Source organism: Ceratotherium simum, chromosome 4, assembly GCF_057802395.1.
Source record: "Ceratotherium simum simum isolate JZ-2026a chromosome 4, ASM5780239v1, whole genome shotgun sequence".
In the NCBI taxonomy this organism is placed as follows: Eukaryota; Metazoa; Chordata; class Mammalia; order Perissodactyla; family Rhinocerotidae; genus Ceratotherium; species Ceratotherium simum.
This window is the reverse complement of record NC_141903.1, coordinates 55,996,379-56,009,554: the sequence shown is the minus strand read 5'-3', so window position 1 is coordinate 56,009,554 and position 13,176 is coordinate 55,996,379. Positions and strand designations below refer to the sequence as shown.

Here is a 13,176-nt window from a genome sequence, read left to right as displayed (position 1 = left end):
TATCTGCATTATTAACAGCCAGGTGTTAAAAGTATTGACTGTTTGGGCTATATTTGCACTGCAGACAGCAAACCTTTCTATTGACAAACACACATCTACAAAAATCAAACTTTTATTATAGAATCATAGCCCAGGTCATACAGATATACCTGGGGAGCAGCAGGGGGCAGTGGGAGGGTGGTGTGTGTGTGTGTGGCTATTCCTCCTGACCACTCTCCTGTACTCTTTTTGTTTTACACTCAACACTGGGAATCTCACCAGAAGTTTACTTGTAAAACAGAGCACTATTCTGCCACTCTTGGTAATATGACAACCATTCAGTTGCAGCAAGGATCTTCTATTAATAAGGGCTGAGCTGTTATGAGGTTTCAAACATTCCAATGAACACCTTTTCAAATATACCTATTGGGGGAGGAGAGGGGCAGTCATAGTATGGTCTCATGTGACTCGCTCTTTATAGCTCCTGGAAGGTTGGTGGCCTTAGTAAATACTCTGCCCATTCTCCCCTTTCTACCTCAGGTTACGAGAAGTCCTCTTTTTAGTTTACAGTTAAATTTAAATTCTCCCCTGCAGCCCACATCCTCCATGGTACCAACCAATGCAGGTTCAAGTGTCAGAAATGTGCTGCATGGAAGCTATGCACTTGAAAATATACTCAAGCATCTCCTTCTACTGGCCTTGCTTCTGCCCATGCTAATAAATAGGTTGACAAGACTTCGTGTTTCTTACAATGTTGCTTCCTACTAATACTGTGCTCTGACTTTGGAGGAGAACCCCAGGAACTTTGCCTTTTAACTTGGCACAAGCCGTTTCTACAATCTGTGACTGCAGATTCAGGCCTACGAGTGGATGACACTGAGGATGAGGTTCAAGGAGCTAATCTTGTTTCATAATCAAAGCCCTCAAGTTCCTCGTCTAGCTAGGATGTGCCAGTTTTTAGCTGTTGTGATGGGAATTATAGCTAACTGCTTTGTTACATGCTATAACAATCATTATTATACCAACACTTCTCCTACACCCACCTCCACATACACAGCTGGCAATGAATTCCTAAACAAATTCATAATTAAAACACACACTCATACACAAATATCCCAATTTGAAAATGATGGCTTATTTGCTGCTGCTTTATATCCTTTGCAGGGGAAGGAAGGGGTGAGGATGGGGAGTATGGATCAACCTATGCTAGTCAGCATCATCCCCTCTGCCACTGCAATCTTTCCATCAGAGACAGGTATACAACCTAATCAGGTCAATGATCTTTGAGAAGATTTTTGCTGGAAACTTGCAGGTATCTGGCCTCACTGCTCTGAGAGAGGTTCCAGAAGCTTCCTTTTGTCTCTTTCCTTCTCCCTTCTACATGTGGACATACAGTCCTAATGTAGCCCTAACTGGGGCTGGCAGCCATCCTATGACTGTGAGAGCAGCCAGTCTCTCTAAAAGAAAGAAATGAAAGATACCAGAAAAATGAAAAGGACCTGCAGATGATATTATTGAGTTGTTCAATCAAACCAACCCCAAAGTCTACCCTACCTTGAAAAATCAATCCACATCGGTGGTTGGAGGTGGGATTTTCTACTACTTGAGCCCAAACAGGCCCTAACTGATATATCACATATTCAGTGCAAAGCTGTTATCCTTTTCTGAAGGCACAAAAGCAGGGGTAAGTGTGGCAAAGACTTCTTTCAAGAAGCAAAAGTACAATTTCCATGCTAATTTCAAATGGAAAAGGCATTCTTAATTACAGTATTCACCAGAGAATCAAAGCACAACTGTGACTCTGTGAATCCTCCAGAGCAGATTCACAGCGACAGGCTGAACGCGCAAAAGCAAATGCAATGAGAGGAAATCAGGTCATTTACCTGCAAACAGTGCAACGTTGGCATGTTTGGCATCATAAGGGCATCTGGCCATTCCACTAAATTCATCCCCAAAAGGTTCCAAAGTATCCATCTAAATGAAATAATTGGACTTAATTAAGAACAACAACAACCAACAGTAGTAATAGCAACTAATATTTACAAAGCACTTAATGTGCTAAGTAACAGATATGCATGGTGCAAATAATCCTCGAATACTCTCTGAGATAAGTCCATTGGTTTCAGATGAGGAAACTGAGGTTAGAGAGATGCAGCCACTTGACCGAGGTTCTACAGCTAAGGGAGTCTGAAATTCAATCATATCTGCTTGACTGTTAACCATTACAATAAATAGATTCCCATATCCTTCCAGGATGCTCTAGAAATAAGCATCTTCTCCTTGGAAAAGCAATTTTTGAAGCAATCACCAAGGAAACTTATTCCCCTCCCTTCTCCACTCCCCCCAAATTATCTGTTGGGTCCTGAACTCTATAGAGAATGACCTCAGTGTTTGATTTTGTTTTGCCTGAGGAGTCCTGCCTTTGTAGGTTAAATTCCAGGAGAAGACACTGGAATTCTTCCTCAGGTACCTGGTAGAATAGTACAGCATCAGCAAAGGTGAAAAACACGGATGCAAGCAGAGCTCAGGTGGCCTTTTGCACCTACTTCAGAAACATGTCCCAGCCTCAGATTGTGTAGATGAGAAAGAGAGGCCCAGAAGCTGAGGGGCTCACACAGGCCAAGGGCAGTGAGGAGTGGGGCTGCTATTTGTCTTCCATCTCCTAGTGCCCAACCCGGGCCTTGTTCCTGTATGCTAGAGGTTATCACTGGCCTGCCAGCAAGTTTTGTTTGGCTATCTTAGTATGTAAAAAAAAAAAAAAGGAGAAAAGAAATGGCCCTATTTTATTTTATTTTATTTTGTGAGGGAGATCAGCCCTGAGCTAACATCTGTGCTAATCCTCCTCTTTTTGCTGAGGAAGATGGGCTCTGAGCTAACATCTATTGCCAATCCTCCTCCTTATTTTCTTCCCCAAAGCCCCAGTAGATAGTTGTATGTCATAGTTGCACATCCTTCTACTTGCTGTACGTGGGACGCGACCTCAGCATGGCCGGACAAGCGGTGCGTTGGTGCACGCCCGGGATCCGAACCTGGGCCGCCAGTAGCGGAGAGCACGCACTTAACTGCTAAGCCACCGGGCTGGCCCGAAATGGCTCTATTTTAAAACAGGGAGATTGCACATGAAAACCTGGATTTCTTACTTTTTTTGAACAAGTGGGAAAATCAATTCAGGCCCTTCTTACCCAAGTGGCAGCAACAAACTACAGCTAAGTAATGGCCGCCCCTGCCATTTTCTTCAAATAAGCATGTGGTCTCCAGCACCAAGGCCCCTTCACCCACGGAATGTATCGATCCTGCTTGCTTTACTCCTATAAGTTACCTGTCTGACCCCATAGGCATTTGCAGGTGTGGCAAAGCCTTTCTAGCTGTTCGCCAAATTCCAGTTCCCTTTCCTCCATATCACTAAACTACATTTCCCATCCTCCCTTGCAGTAGGGTGTGATCACATCATTGAGCCCTGGCCAATGAATGTGAGTGTAAGGCTATGTACCACCTCTAGGTCTTGCCCCCACAAACCTTCCAGGGTCCTCCACTCTTACTCTCTTTCCACATTTGCCTCCTAGATACAGAGAATCCTGTGGAAAATTCAAGACCCTAGGAGATGGTAGAAGTATGAGCAGGATGGAGCTTGGCCTTCTGAATAACCTTATGGGACAGAACCTCTCTCACTGACCCACACTCTATGGTGATATAAGCAGGAAATGAGCCTCTATTAGTCAACTACTAACCTTATTAAGCAGTTGGCCTACCTTGAACAATAATTTGGTGTTTCCTGCCTTCTACCATGTGGTCTTCCTTCCATATACCATGGGATCTTCCTAGCATTTAAATCTCAGCACCATGGAGTCCATAAAATGATCTCCTCCACATCGTTAATGTTTTTACGCCCTGCTGTGGTTCGATCTTCTTTATAGTTTTAGGGTATTTTGTTTTTCATCTGGCAGTTGTGTGGTTTGACTACAAATATGAAAACTGAAAGAAGATAAACCTAAGACAGCACTGGTGCTGAGGAAGGATCCAAAAAAAGGCCTTTAGCACTAAAATCAAGGTGCCTTAGATCAAGGTGCTTTGTGTTGTTGCTCAGGAGGAAAGAGTGAGGTTCTTACTGAGCAGCCGACAATGGAGTGTTGTCCAATCAATTGTGCCTTTTGCCCTAAACTCCCAGAAGCCATTTCAGGAATATGACAGGGCGTTTCGATCTGTAATCATTTTGAGATAGTCTCTATAGAAGCCATCCTATTTGTTTAAACGATAGTTGAGATTCACATAAAGCAGTTGCATTAAAAACATATTTTTAGGGGAAAGATGTTCAAGTCAGACATCTTTTAAAGCAAATGTACTCTTTCCCCCGGCACATTTTTATGAAAGTCTTTTCCTGATATTTTATTCCAACAAGAGCTTCCTGTTGAACTGTGACAGACTTTGTGGTCTATGGGTCTGGCAAGTATTCAAAAGTGATGCTTAGTACACAATGATGCAACAGAAATGCCCTTATCCCAAGCAGTGCATGCTGTAATCCTGGCAGTGGGGAAACAATATACAAGGGGGATAGGGTTTTTTAAAATGTACCTACTTCCAAAAAAAGTGCCCACAGCCATAGCTAGTCAAAGGCAAGAAGGAGTGAAGAATTAATGTATTGGTTTGTGAGTTTGGAAAGGTTCAGAGACAAAACAATGCTATGGTGAAATCCTCTTTCCATGAAGTAAGAACTAATCCTTGTAGTAGTCATCAAATCTCAGACTTAACAGCAGCCCCTGGGAAATTAAATCACCATAGGGTACAAATAATTACACTAAGAACCAGCCTGACTTTTGCATAAGTTCAAGAGGTTTAGAGACCAGAAGGGAAAAGGTATGGAGTGTAGTTTTAGATTTCTAGTGGGTAGCCTTCAGAATTCTTCCCCAGATAATCTTATTTGGGACTATAATCCTTCAAATACATTCAGCTGACTTCTGTTATAAAAATTATATAAATCAGGGCATGGTGCAGAGGCAGAGACCCAAAATTTGTCACCCTCCTGCCTCAAGTTAATCTAATCAACTTGATGCTTCTGTGCTATGAGACCTGGGTTTTTCAGTGGAAGACTGGTCATTGTTTTTGCTTTGAACCTTTGGTCCCGATCTGTTGATAAAAAGCAGTTAAGAGAGGGGCTGTCCATTCTTCCTGCAGCCAAATACATTATGTCCTGTGTCATCAGCAAAGTCCCACTGTGCCCCAAATCTAAAAGAACACTTTTCTGAGCAATGCCAAGGGTTCTCACTACCGTTCACAGTGCTAGGCAAATGGACAGGACTGTGTGGGAAGAACATCCCGTCTATGGCTTCTGAGAGGCCCAGGCTCCTGGAACATGTCTCAGCAGGTGTGGCGATAACAAGTGAGAGGTGAGGGTATGACTATAGGTGACGCATCCTGGGAATGGAACATGTGCGGGAAGAATGAGCCAGACCACTGGCGGCCTGTGTATCCCAGTGCCAAGAAAACCTGCAATTTCTCATAAAAGATAGCTCTCCAGCTAGGGAATTCGTTGGGATTTGTGAGAAGCATTAATCTTAATGAGTCCTAAACAATGACAAACAGGGATGGAATATTAAGTGGCTCAATTAAAGTGGAAACTTCAGCTGTTTGCTGTTACTGGCTAGAGGAAATGTTTGACTGGACCGGCTGCCTCTATTATAAACTGAATGGATCCTGTCGTTATTTAAAATTTTGATATTTTATGATAGTATTTTTTGCATTACTTTAGATTTTTAAAAATATTGCATTAAAAATATCATTGATCTTGATTACTACATTTTTTGGGTGTCCCCTTACATCTAGCGCCCGAGGTGAGTGCCTCCCTTGCCTCACCCTGATACTGGCCCTGCTGGTGCGCATGTCCAAACACAAGATGGAAGATGAGTGTGAGTGTAAACAGACCCTCCCTTCCCTGTCTACGCTAAAGCAGAGGGTCTTTTAAAACTGTCAAACCAAAGGTTGGTGAGCCCTCTGGTTCTGATATCAGCCCATCATTTCTGTTCTCATTTTTCACACACCTAAGGGTTCACTTTATGCTGATGAAACCCAAATCTATATTTCTCCCCACGTCTCTCCCTAAATCAGGGCTTACCTATCCATCTTCTCATTAGATATCTTTATTCATGTCCCATAGGATTGCCATCTAGAGTGCTAGGCATACTCAAATGTGAAAACTGAACCCCCATCTTCTCACTACCCCCCTCAACCCCACTGCTCTTCCTTTGTTCTGTGTCTAAGCTGGTGGCAGCCCCATCCATCCACTCACCTAAGAGACAGCCTCGCAGTCATTCTTATCTCCTCTCTCTCCTTACCCTGTGCTTCTTAATTATTAAATTCTACTGGTTTTCGTCACTTAAGTATTTCCTGGATCTATTCTCTTCCCTTCATCCTTGGGGCCACCTACCTCTCCAGTCTCTATTTTGTTATCATCTGTCACTTCACAGGCCAGCACCTCAGAACCAAATGAAGTTTCTCAAGCTCAATAGACTGTTTCTTACTCCATGCCTTTGTTCATGCTGTTCCCCCTACCTGTTATGCCCTTCTCCCTTCCTTTGGCTAATTTCTACTTATTCTTTAAGACAAAAGTTAGGCATTATCTCATTCACTATTTGCCCCGTAAAAATTAATTGAGCACCTGTTTGGAGGCATTATCAGGTTCTGGACAATGACGGATGTGGTCCCCATACTCACAGAACTTATGGGTTTCTTCTGGGCTGAGGGTGCTCATGTTCCATATGTGAGAACAGCACGGGGGAAATGTTTGAAGAGAGGGGTCATCTACCTCCTTCTGGAATCTTTCCCTGACTCCTCATCTCAGGCTATGGTTTTCTGTTGTGCTTCCATAATGCTCTGCATTATGTCACCATGGCAGCAACCCCATAGAATTGTAGTTTTCTTCTCCCTGTCTGGCTTCCCTAAGGATGGAGTCCTCCTCTCTGTCTTCACAACCTCAATGCCTGGTCATGGGAGGAACTCAATACATGTTTGCTGAATGAGAGACTGTGGCAGAAAGAAGGGGCAAGGAAAGCTAACAGATGTGGAGCCAAGACCTTAGATCACTGCCACCTCTGCCTCTGCAGCTGGTAGCTCCTGCTTCTTCAGCAATACCTCTGTTAGCTGCACCAGAACTAACTAGATTTATTAACACTTTTAGAGTTAATTTTTTCCCCCTCACACAAAGGCCAAGGTAAGGAAGGCCATGGTCAAAGAAGCTGAGCAATAAATGGAATTAAATTCCTGTGTTCTTGAAAATCTTACCTAGAGGAAAGTCTACAGTTTCCAATGGCATGCTTTTGAGATACCTTTTAAAACAGGACTCACTCACAATATGAGTGCATTTTTGTGCTCAGGGAGGAGATGGTAGGGTGGGAGGGAGAAAGAGAAAGAGAGAGAGAGGAAATCCACATGGTATATGTGGTAAGTATGTTGATGTTCTGAACAATAAAGAATAGGGCTTACAGAAACTAACTTTGCTGGGTAGGCTCTTTAAAGACGTGTCAATCAATCGTGAACAAACAGGAAGCTTAGAAGCCTGCTCAGGATCACTCATGTGGAGCAATACATTAAGTCGAACAAGTGAGAGGAACCAACGTGGTGTTGAATTACCCCTCTTATGTTGCTGCAGGTACAATCACAGTAAATTATGAAATACCTCCGGGCCCTGTGGTTCCAACTGACAAAATAGCATTTACCTTATAGTTTCTGCAGGAAGGGTTGAAGGCATTAGTTCCACAGACAAACAAAGTATCATCATTTTTCTTTAGAAGGACTTTAATAAAGTTGTGACACTCATCCTGAAAAATAATTCAAACATTTTTGTATCCAGTCCATTCCATACAGAAACCCATTCTTCACCGTGTACCACGATCTGCCGACAGTAAGGTTAAAGTGAGGTGGCTGAGGAGTTCCCCTGTTAAAAGTTCCAGCTCTTTCTGGTGTTTACCAAAAGATGATGTTGACAACAACAATTCCTTTTCAACAGGAGATAAAAACATGGCATAGAGTGGAAGAGCGTGTGTTTATGTCACACAAGGAAAGCAAACCTGGAAGTGCCAACCTCCCATCATATTAATTTTAATGCCAGATGCTCCAAGATCCCTTGATGTACAAGGCTCCTGGCTGAAGTGTGTTTTTACATTTCTATGACCAAAGGCACAAACCCCTAGAAGTCTGCAGCAGCCTTTTCCGAGCTCTCCCTCAGACTCCCTGAGGGCTGTGGCCTGCGAGGTGGGCCACTGGAGAGTGCACTCCGAAGAGTTGGGCAGCCAGCTTTGTGTCCACAATCCCTAGCGCCCCTAAGTAGTTCACGGTGCTGCCCTAGCAGCTGTCGTAATGTTTCATCACATTAAAAGCAAACTATTTGTGCAAATTAAAGCCTTCAATAAGTTGATGGAAAAAGCAATTACTGGGGGAAAAGGGACTAACATGATCCATTCCACATCACCGTCTACAGCTGGAGATAACAGTCAAAAACTTAACCCAAAGTGGCAGCTGCAGGAGAAATGAAAATTGCCTACCTTATGCTTTCCCTTCATTCTGCATGTGTCTACATCAGCCTGTCTAGATTTCCATGTCAGTTTCTGCAGGGATCAAGAAAGAAATCAATTAGAGCCCAGAGGTTGTTGCATTTGATTTTAGAAGTAAGAGTTCCCTTGGGGAGACTAGAGGCTGAACGTATATTTATGGAAAGCTTTCTGCACCCTTTCTCCATGATTAATTCACCATAACAACAAAAGATTAGAGATGGAAATGTTCATTTAATTTTGAACTCCTATCTATTCATTAAATTACAGAATGATCTTCTCTTTGAGATAAAGATAAAATAGAAAGGAAAGAAGAATAAACAAAAGTGTAGAAATTTCACATAAAATATCCAAGTTAATTTGCTATAAATTATGCTTATTTTGATAAAATACATGTCCTTGCCCTTTCCTTTCAGTTGACAAATCAATTTTCATATAACAGGCTTTTTCCTTAAAATATGGAAGTCATTTTCTTAAACATAAAGAGGACATTCACTGTAGGTGGACAAAGATTTAATTCAGGTTACACTCCACGTAAATTCATGGACTGAAGGGATCGTCTACTTCTATGGCAGATTTTATTAACTAAAATACCTCCATGTGGAGTTATAACGGAAGCTTAGGTTATATTTTATGTCTGTCTGAAATGGATAATGATCAAATACCTGAACCACAACAGTCAAATCAAACTTAATACTGCAAGACATGGAAACATAATATTGAAACCTTTGAGGGACAAAATTGTACATATGAAAACTGATATTTTCCAAACATGACAATATATTTTTTTTTTTTTGTGAGGAGATCAGCCCTGTGCTAACATCCGCCAATCCTCCTCTTTTTTTGCCGAGGAAGACGGCCCTGGGCTAACATCCGTGCCCCTCCTCCTCCACTTTATATGGGACGCAGCCACAGCTTGGCCTGCCAAAGCAGTGCGTCGGTGCGCGCCCGGGATCCGAACCAGCGAACCCGGGGCCGCCGCAGCGGAGCGCGTGCACCCAACCGCTTGCGCCACCGGGCCGGCCCCAAACATGACAATATTTTATTAAAGGAATTTAGGAATTACCTAAAACTCAAAAGTGTATATGTACATATATTTGATGAATAAACTATGAAATACATAACTGTTTCTGAACATGTATTAAGCCCTAACATACCCCCAAATTAGGATTTCACGAAGTGTTCAAATTATTATTAGCCATTTCATCTCAATCAATGCATTTAAAATACATATTCTCTTCAGGAACTATCCTAAGGTCTTTCATTTCAGAAAGATGATTTTAAAACTACTTACTTTGCTACAATAAATTTCTTCTGTGTGTGAGGTGTCTATATCAACAGTATAAATATGGTCCCTATAAACAAAAAAATTAATACAATGTCAAACACAAGAATCAAGGCAGTTCATTTTTTCCTGAATGAGTATATATCTCATTCAAGGCAGATAAATCCATATCCATGTTATTAAAAAACAAGACATCCACATGCAAGAAAAGGGGGAGTTCAGCCTGCAAGAGATGCCTCCGAATCACATTCGGCACCTTCTGACGAGTGGTGGCGTCTTGCCGGAAGCGACAACTTTCATGAAAACTTTCCTGTAGTCTCTCTCATACCGAAGCTATAACGTCTGTATATATGTAGCTCAGGAGGGAGGACTCTGAAAGTTAAATTGGCCCCTAAACTGGAAGACAGATGGGTTCACATGCCCTTCCAATATCTTCAAATTCATGTACCAAACACTTGGTATTCAATATGCCACATTTGTTCATCTATGGGGTTAACAAAAAGCTAATCTCCATCTCCATCTCTCTTGAGAAAACATATTTTCAGTCTTAGCTTTGATGATTTGATTGACAAGATGGAAGATGATAAAGGTAAAATTATTTCCAGAAGCCACTCTTTTCTTCACACCATGATGGTCAATTAAAGTCTAAAATGTACTTGAGCTAAAGTTTACATTTCTTGCTTCTGTTCACCTTCCTGTTTTGCTGAGAATTTGGTTGTCTTTAAGATTTGCTGCCAATCTCCCCTCGGAAGGAGAGAAACAGAATCAGCAGCTCAGGTGTGGGGCTATATTTAAACATCCCTTTCTGTGTGAGCCGAGTACAAGGGCGTTTTTGTCTGGAATTCAGAAGAAAGAAAAGAACTACATTCAACTGGGGAGATGGGGGGCTAGTGAGGGAAAGCAAAACAGCTCATTTTCCCTTGAAATAACATTGACTTTTTCTAAAATGCAGGAAATCCTGGGGCTGGAAAATTACCCACAGCTTTAAACCAGGACCTCAAGGCTCCCATGCAGACTTTCAAGCCCCCTCATTACTTAAAAGAAAGGGGGGCGGGGAGAAAGAAAAAAGGAAAGAAAGAAAGGAATTATCTGCTGTCAGGATTCACTTTAATTTTTTTTTCCCAGTTCTTTGGAAATCTGTTTGCTACCGCTTTTAGGGAAAGTACAACAGAGAAAATAGAACTAAAAACAGGCTCTCTCATGTGAAAATAAAAGGATAGGGTCAAGGCGGTTGGCTGACAAAATTCCCTGGCCTGCTACTGAACTGTGAGAGAGAATGTGTATGTGTGTCTGTGTGTGTATGTGTGTGTGTGTGTGGCGAGGGGGAGAATGGGGAGCCTGTTTTGTAAACTGCTGAATTGGGAAGTTCTTCAAACTTCAGTAGGGTGCCAGAATCTCCCTGCTCTTTAATTTCAAGGCAGTTTTATTGCATTCATTTATTACTTGTTTGACTTTATTGGGGGTACTGTGGGTCAGCTCATTATTGGAATGGAATTGCCTATTACTTTGGTATCAGGTTTGAGATGACTCTAGGTTTTCCTTGCCCTGCCTCCCCCTCCAAACTTTAAGTAGGAGCTGAATATATGAATTGTAAATTAACAACTGATTAACATGCATTGGCAATTCCTCAGAAAGCCCTAGGACTGCCCCCTTCTGGCATGGCCTATTTATGTTAATGAGCAGTTTAGAGATTAAAAAGAAAGAATTTACAAAATGGATAATAATAAAGCAGAATTGAAAGGAGTTCCTGCCATCCAGCCTCACTCAATCCCTGGGTTCTGGATGGGACTGACTTCCGACTGCTGACACCAATTGTCTAGAAGAACTGGGAAGCCTTTTAAAAATAGAATTCCGTGAAGGAAATCTCCTTTGGACAATGGCAATCTTTTTCAATATCCAAGAGATCACATTGCCCAGCAAACAGAAACAGCGCTTTATGCCAAACCACAGACCAGGGTCGGGGGTTATTCCCAACCACCCATGTGTGCATCCCAAGATTCATACGCTCTTCTTACTGAATTAAGTTATTTGAACACAAACTGACTTAATCCTAGGACTTCCTCTTTCCCCCCTCCAGTGAGCATCACTGAACTGTGTTGCCATGGCTCAAGCCTGTGGGACGGATTTAACTTTAAATCGTGTTACTTGCTGCCTAGGAACCCGGATCTCTCAAGGCCATGTTGGGAGATGTGAAATTAAAGGGAGAGGAGAGACTCTAAATATGGCTGCCACGGAACTCCTTTAGGAATTTTTACAAGGGTATATATTGAAGGAAGTGGCTTCGTATAGAGTGAAAACCAATATATCAGTGCTAGGGTGTTACAATTTGACCTTTAATGAAAGGTGAGTCTCTTCTAAAGTTTTCAAAAAGTGAATGTGTTTTTTCCTTCCATTTCTTCTGTCTCCTTTTTTGGAGTGGCGGTTAGGATAAAACTGTCTTGGTTTTAAGGAGCTCAAATAATGCTCACTTTTTAAGTTTGCATAGCACCTTATTCCTAACTCAGGTGACACCCTGGACCTGCAGTCAACACCCATGCTAAATCATCAGGTATGAGCAGTCCATTATATTGTTTTTTCCCCTAGAGACTCAGTTGCAAAGTGAACAATTCACAGAAGATTCTTGAGTCAACCTATTTCTCACAGATCCAATATTTAATCAGTTGTTTTGACTAGCCTTTAGACAATTAGGTACAAATGTAGTCTTCCAGCCCTGCTACATTTAGGAAACTAAAAATGATATTTAAGAAGGAGCTGGTATTCTACTAGAGAGGTTGGCTACTGACGACCTCATTGGAATGCTTTTTGATGAATACCCACAATGCCTATGTTCTTGGGCTACTGCTATTAGAAAGTTATTGCCAGGACAAATAGTATCACTTCTGTTGCTCAGTAGGGTGCATAGTACAGGGATTAATGGCCCAGACTCTAGAACAGGAAGACCATCCCGGTTCAAGTCCTACTTCAGTCATTTTGACGCAGTCATTTCACCTTTTGGTACCTTGGTTTCCTCCTATAAGACATGGGGATAATAATAGCTCCTTCTCATAGGGTTTTTTTTTCCAGGATTGAATGAATTAACATTTATAAAGAACTTACAACTATAACTGCAATTGATATAGCACATACAACTAATATGTACTATATAAGTATTTGTGAAGTAAAATTTTTTAAAAGTGTTTTGGCATTGCTCCCTGTGACAAAATATGGGGTACTCACAGGATATTTTAATCTAGCCAATGTTTTTTTTACTTTGTTGCATCGCTTGTCATTTCAGAACATCTAAGTGTTTTAAAAGAATCTAGCACTGTCATTATTTACCTGTTCCTCACTTATGCTAACAGTCAGACAAGTACTGCAAACATGATCTCTATTTCT

General features: G+C 41.8%; 1 protein-coding gene across 4 annotated transcripts in view; it reads right to left on the bottom strand.

Moving 5' to 3' along the window:
• The window catches only part of SEMA6A (semaphorin 6A), a 123,940-nt gene that overhangs the window by 44,120 nt on the left and 66,644 nt on the right, over positions 1-13,176 (bottom strand). For all 4 annotated transcript variants that reach the window (XM_004420285.3, XM_087429908.1, XM_014796583.2 and 1 more), the window contains exons 4-7: positions 9,811-9,871; positions 8,511-8,573; positions 7,686-7,787; positions 1,863-1,953 (exon numbers count right to left, since the gene is read on the bottom strand). In XM_004420285.3, the coding sequence (XP_004420342.1) occupies positions 1,863-1,953; positions 7,686-7,787; positions 8,511-8,573; positions 9,811-9,871 (317 nt within the window). The remainder of the gene's footprint in view (positions 1-1,862; positions 1,954-7,685; positions 7,788-8,510; positions 8,574-9,810; positions 9,872-13,176) is intronic.